Here is a 6,604-nt window from a genome sequence, read left to right on the forward strand (position 1 = left end):
TCTGCCGAAGGCCCTTGAGCGGAGTCCAGACATACCTTTCCACAGACCCCTGAGCCCTTCCTCCCTGGTGATGGTCCTGTAGGCATCCATTGTCCCCCTGTACTTTCTGTTGCTCCCAGGCCCAAGGTGAATGCTGGCCTGAAATCGGACCTTCACCACATCCGTGGGTTGGGCACAGGCTACTGCCATGGCCCCTGTGGTGCAGCCTGCCAAAATCCGGGTGGCGATGCTGGAGTCTGGGGAGAAGAATTGAGACTGGGACAGTGTCCCACCACCTGGCGCCTCTCTGAGCCTGTTGCTATTTTCTGCAGTGCTGTCCCTGTCTGATGCCCACTTCTTCTGGGCCATTACTCTGGACCTTCCTTGATGGGCTTGAGCATCTGTTACCAGCTCCCCACACCCCAGCTCTGCCTCTGAGTCTGAACTTCCCTGGTCTCTGCACCCACAAGTTCTGCTTCCACCCACCCGCAGTTGTCCATGGGATGCCCACAAGCACTCACGGTCTGATCCTTTCGGGGTGTAGAACTGCTTGACGGAGTCATAGAGGCCTATGCGGATGGAGGCGAAGCTCATCTGGCGCTGCAGGCCGGCCACCAGCCCGTTGTAGGGGCTGCAGGGCCCCTCAGTGCGCACCATGGTCAGGATGGTGCCCAACACACCACGGTACTGAACGGTCCGGGCCACCTGGGTCGCTTGGTTCTCCCCCTGGATCTGAGGGCCGCCCCCACAGAAGTGTGAGGAGCTGGGTGGGGTTTGGTAGGTGGATGGGGCTGTGTGCAGAAGGACCTGCCTGGGGCTATACTTCAAGAAGAAGCATGACCTCAGCTGTCACATCCCAGTGAGAATAGCTGAGGTTTGTATAGCAGTTTACAGCTCACAAGCTGTTAGACATGGTGTGGTGTTTGATTCAGAGCAAACGGAGGGCAGACTGTTTCTCCCACTACAGTGGTCAGTGGCTTGCCCAAGGTCACCCAGTAATTCCTTACTTTTGCTTCATACTTCATGGTTTCCCAAGTAGAGCTAGGCCATGAAGCGCCCTGCCATGTCATGGCAAGGAATTAAGATTTTTTATTTTTATTTATTTTTATTGGCAAGGCAACCCTTGGTTGACCTCACAGATTGCAAGGACCTTGCCAGCTTACAATTCCTTATTTTTTTATTTTTATTTTTTACGCTTACAGCACCTGGTCTTCCTAGGTGGTCTCCCATCCAAGTACTAACCAGGCCCTGCCTAGCTTCTGAGATCAGACGGGATTGGGCTTGTTCATGGTGGCATGGTCATAGACGGAATTAAGATTTTTTTGTCTTGGGTGATGGTGATGGGGAAGCGGCAAGACAAGGTCTTAAGCAAGAAGTCAGTGGCCTGTTTGGGGTTCTGTTTGAGGAAGAGCTTGCTGGCAGCTGGTGCAGGTGCCGTGGTGGGGACCTCAGCCCCTCCTCTGATGTGAACAGTGACCTTTGGCCAAAGGGCACCTACCTGCAGGCGGACCTTAGCCGTGTCCAGTGGGAAGGTGAGGAGGTCAGCAAAACAGGCCGCCGTGCCTGCCCCCAGGAACTTCACAGCTGTTGTGGTAGGTACTTCTGAAGGCTTTAGACCAACCATGGTCCCAGGAGGCTCTGTCTGGTCCCTCCAGGGCCCAGTGCAGGTCCAAGGAGAGAAGCCACTCTGCAGCTCTGGGCCTTCGTGCAGGAAGAAGGCTGCAGGAGACAGGCAAGAGGAGACAGATGGAAAATGTACAGTCTGGCTGGTCCCCAGGCTCCCCATAGCACCAGGAGGGACTTTATAAGTGAAAAGCCTGGGCAGCTATATTTAACTGTGAACTGGCTTATACAAACTGGTCACTTTCTCCTCCCTTATCTCTCGTGATCCTTGCCTCCCCACTGCCCTCATGGTGTAGGCAGGGCTACTGGTGGATCTTCACTGTGCCGAGGAGGATACCAAGGCTAAAGCAGTGACCAGACCTGGTTTTGATTCCGCCCCACAATGCTGTTCTCCTTCCTCAGCAATAAGCTGCTTCCTGGGAAAAGTCTGCTCCCAAGGTATATGGAGAGCCTGAGAAGTCTCACCATTTCAGGTCCTTTTATCCCAAATAAAACAAAATAAATGTGCCTCATGAATTAAACTAAATTGCTAGTAATCTTGGATGAAGGCTTGTTTGTTTTGTTTGTTTGTTTGTTTTTCAAGGCTGCCCGAATATACTTTTATTATATTTAAAACAAACAAAATCCTTCTCAGCTTGTGATTCCTTTTCTGTTACTAAAGATATTTAGTCTGTGACTAGAGATGCCTCCTCCCAACCCTGTGGGATCCTGGGCTGATGTCTTGGGCATAGAGAAGTCAGGGAGACCAGCCTTGGGCCACTCAGTGGCTTTGTCTTCCCAGGGCTCTGAGGAAGGTGGGGCTGAAGGGGGGACTGCCTCTGCTCTCTGGGCTGGTGTCAGCCATGTGCTCTTCCTTTCCTCACACTTCCAAGGCTGTCCCTTCTCAGCTGAAGAGGACGAGCTTGTCAGAGGAGGATCAGTCTTGGGTCAAGGGAATATGTCCCTGGTGTGTACCTGTGTCTGCGCCCATCTTACTGCTGGTTGATCAGGGGTATGTTAGCACCTGAGGGTCCTGGTTTAGCCTTGGTTACCTTGGGACTCTGGCACACCTGTCATGGGCAGCCCTGCATTTTTATAGTCTGGACTTCTATGCATCAAGCCTTAGTGGTGATGCCATCTCATAGTAATTCACATCCACTGGTGCCCCAACTCATACCCCTAGTGTGCTGGGATCCAGGACTCTTTAGTATCTTCACCTCTGGAACCAGGACCGGTCCCATAGAGTCGTGAAATGGACAAAGTGTGAGCCCTCTTCCCTACTCTGGTCCTGTGGTGAGGTAACCTGAACTCCTGCCTTGTCTTCATGGCTTACTAATGGGTGATAGGACCTTGGATACATTATTTAACTTCTCTTCAGTAAATGAGAATAATATGTTACCTGTTCAACAGTGATAATTTGATGCCAAAAGGTAGAAGTTCATTCAGGACTGCCATCTACAACTCTTGATTTCTCTGTGCTATCTCCTCAACCCACACAGCACCCTGGACTCTCATTTTTCTCTCACCTTTCCCTGGGACAGTCTGTTCTTAAGATGGAACTGTTTGTTCTAATTCATGCTAAGGCGTAAATGACTATCTCAGTGATCAGTTATTTCTTGATCACTATGCTAGGTACTAGAGAAGAAAAAATATGCAATGAATCATGTTTGGCTCTTGCTCTCAAGGAGCTTACATTCAGAAAGACAGGTGTAGAATTATCCAGATGGAATGAAGGAGGTGAGATGTGGTAGGATGTGTTGAGATTGGAACTAAACCCTAGTCTGGAAGCCTGGGACATAGTGTTAAGGGATAACTTCTAAATCCTGCCCTTAGGAAGGGGTGCTTTTATTTTGATCTCTCTCTGCATGAAATTATATTCAAATTTTTGTTTTTCAAACTTTTAAAATTGAGGTATAACTTACATTTTAATGGTCACTGAGCTGTAAAGGGAATTGTGCACCGATTCTGGAACGTTAGGCCTGGAAAGCAGATGGAGGAGGACATTTTCTGGATGGGAACTTAACTTAGTGTCCAAGCATACGTAAGTCATATCATATCACTCTCCTGTCTTTAAACTGTCCAGTGCTCCCCCCCGCCATTCCATTATTCAAAACAAAGTCAAAAGTCCTCGCCATGGCCTATAGGCCCTCCATAAAATCCGCCTCATGCCAGGGTCTATGCTTTGCGCTCCGGGACATCTGGAGATGAATAAGAACAATGAGTGTGACTTGCCCACAAGGAACTCTCAAGGAGTGTTTTTTGGGGGTGTGGGGGTGGGGAGGAGTGTAATTAGACACATACACAAATAACTGTAGTGCAAGATGGGCTGGACCCATGTCAGAAGGAAAGAGCCATCAAGAAGGGACTCAAAGGTCAGAGAGACCCTCTCTCTTGTTTGTGAGGTGTAATTAGAACAATTTCATGATGGGGGGTGGGTGGGAGGATGGCCGCGTGAGTTAAGTTTTGAAAGGTAGGCAAGATTTCAGCAGCTGGAGAAGTGTGAAGGGTGTTCCAGGTGTGGGGCAGGACATGAACTTATGAATAATACGGTACGGCTTAGGGTAGGAGGAGAGAAAAGTTCACAGGGAGTTTTATACACCATCTCATGGAATTCTCATAACTTTTCTGAGAGGAGCTTCTCCATTTCGCCCACTTTCAATGACCAAACCGAAGCTCAAAGACATATTCTTGCTCAGTGTTAACAGCTATAAGTGTCAGAGCTTGGTTCATTCTGCTATACTAGGCTTGTAACAGCCCTGGAAAGAAGATGGGACAGACTTTAAATCCATTTTACAGATGAGACATAGAAGCTTAAGATGGGAGAGACTGGCTGAAATCACAGAACTCCAGCCAGATTCTTGTGATGGCACTAAGTATCCTTTCACCATTCTACTCAGGGACCCCAGTGGACATGGTAGTATGGATACCCACATTCTTTCATATTATTGAGGGCATTCGAAGTCCTTTGTAGTTATTAAATTATATGCAAACCCATCTGTGGGGAATTAAGTTCTAAGCACACAGAACTACAGCTTGGTGAGGAAGGCTAAGTGGAAATCAATGCTCAGTTTGGCAAATGAAAAAACTGGGTCCCCGAGAGGCTGAGGCCTCTGCAGGTTGCACAAATCAGGCCTCGGCTCCATCTGCAGTGCTCCTCCCATACCCTGTCTTCCTGAATTTTTGCACTGTCTCTTTGACAGGGTTCAAGAAAGATCTGGCTCCTTGGGAGGGTGTTATGGAGGCCCTGGGGCCCTTGGAGCTGAGCTGGGCTGAGGGGACAACCCTGCAGCAGTACTGTCCTCCCTATGCATCTGTCTTCACTCCGCTTTGCTTTACAGAAGACCAGCAGCTGTCTGTGAGTAGAGACTGCCCACATCCTGTTAGCCTCTCTTTCCTCAAATGCTGGCATTTCCCCTGCCATTCACCTAATGTGACGTGGGTTGGGCTTCTTGGAACCTTAGCCTGGGGAACTTGAGGGCCTGACTCTCAGAGCTGGGAGGCCCTTGAGGTCTGTGTTGTGTCTCTTACTGGTTGTCGAATTGTCCCTTCTTCAAAACTTTTGGTGGGGATCTTTGGAAACATGGCGGAGTGAGAGACATCCCAAGATCTCTTCCCTTGAAACAAAAATAAATTGAACATCTAAAATGCAACAACAAAAAAATCACCCAAACTGCACACCAGCATGTCTGAGCGTGGGATCTGCGCATAAGAGCTACCACAGGTCAGAACCCTGGGTGTCAGATGGTGGACTGGGAGAAATAAAGAAGCTGCCTCTCACAGACTCTGGAGCTTCATTCAGGAGAAGGGCGAGGGGGAAAAAGAGTAAATAAACTGAACATCTAAAATGCAACAACAGAAAAATCACCCAAACTGCACACCAGCACGTCTGAGCGTGGGATCTGCGCATAAGAGCTACCACAGGTCAGAACCCTGGGTGTCAGATGGTGGACTGGGAGAAATAAAGAAGCTGCCTCTCACAGACTCTGGAGCTTCATTCAGGAGAAGGGCGAGGGGGAAAAAGAGTGGCAGATTCCCTGAACAGCCCTGCCTGGGAAAGCTGTGAGCTCCCCATGGCCAGCCGGCAGCAGGGCCCAGTCATCAGGGCAGAAGGCAGAGAAGCGGCTGGCAGAGAAACAACAGTTGATTTTTACTAGCCACGGTTACAAAACTAAGGCCGAGGCACAGCCCCCAAACCCCAACCCAGAGGGCTCTCAACCCACACTCTCTGAGACCAGTCACTGCAGAGCCCCATGGGGACCTGAGGAAACACTAATGAAACTGTTGCTAACACTGACAGGGACTGAAACTGAGGGTAGCGAGTGTGATTAAATATCTATCAGAAAATAAAAAGGCATTTTTAAAGCTTTGTATAAAGCAGGGATCCAAGAGGCTTAGATCCCACCTACTGGAAACAAAAGAAAAGCACCTTCTTCAACAGGCTAAAGAGAGACCTTTATATAATAAATCTTTCTGGAGGAAAAAAAAAAAGCAGAATATACTTCCATTAATGGCCAGGCGTAGAAATAGTCCATTAAACACCATGAACAACCAAGGTGACAAGACATCTCAGAAAGAAAGAGAAAAACCTCCAGAAAATAAGCTTACAGACATAGAACTATACAATTTAAATGACAAAGAATTCAGGATGGTACTTCTAAAAAAACTCAATGAGATCTGAAACAACTCAAATCAACAATTTCAGGAACTGAAAAAAACAACTAGATGAGCAGAGCAAGGAGACTGTAACTCTCAAAAAGAAGCAAATACAACTTCTGGAGATGAAGAATACACTACGAGAATTGAAAAATGAAATGGCAAGCTTGGGAAGTAGAGTCGACCAAATGGAAGAAAGGATCAGTAATATCGAAGACAGAAATCTAGAAATAAATCAGAAGGAAGAAGATATAATCCGAAGAATGAAAAATAATGAAAGAGTAATACAAGAACTAGCTGATACCACCGGGAGAGGAAAGAAGAATAATGGGCATTACCAAAGGCAAGGAAAAGGAGCAGGAACTAGCAA

The 6,604-nt window shown here is 48.0% G+C and overlaps 1 protein-coding gene across 1 annotated transcript in view; it reads right to left on the bottom strand.

The window, feature by feature from the left end:
• The window catches only part of UCP3 (uncoupling protein 3), a 9,573-nt gene extending 6,024 nt beyond the window's left edge, over positions 1 to 3,549 (bottom strand). Inside the window, exons 1-4 of the mRNA XM_025042932.1 lie at positions 3,504 to 3,549; positions 1,478 to 1,698; positions 501 to 711; positions 36 to 236 (exon numbers count right to left, since the gene is read on the bottom strand). Of these exons, the coding sequence (XP_024898700.1) occupies positions 36 to 236; positions 501 to 711; positions 1,478 to 1,603 (538 nt within the window). The 5' untranslated portion in view covers positions 1,604 to 1,698; positions 3,504 to 3,549. The remainder of the gene's footprint in view (positions 1 to 35; positions 237 to 500; positions 712 to 1,477; positions 1,699 to 3,503) is intronic.
• Positions 3,550 to 6,604: the final 3,055 nt, after the last annotated feature.

Source organism: Pteropus alecto, unplaced genomic scaffold, assembly GCF_000325575.1.
Source record: "Pteropus alecto unplaced genomic scaffold, ASM32557v1 scaffold7, whole genome shotgun sequence".
In the NCBI taxonomy this organism is placed as follows: Eukaryota; Metazoa; Chordata; class Mammalia; order Chiroptera; family Pteropodidae; genus Pteropus; species Pteropus alecto.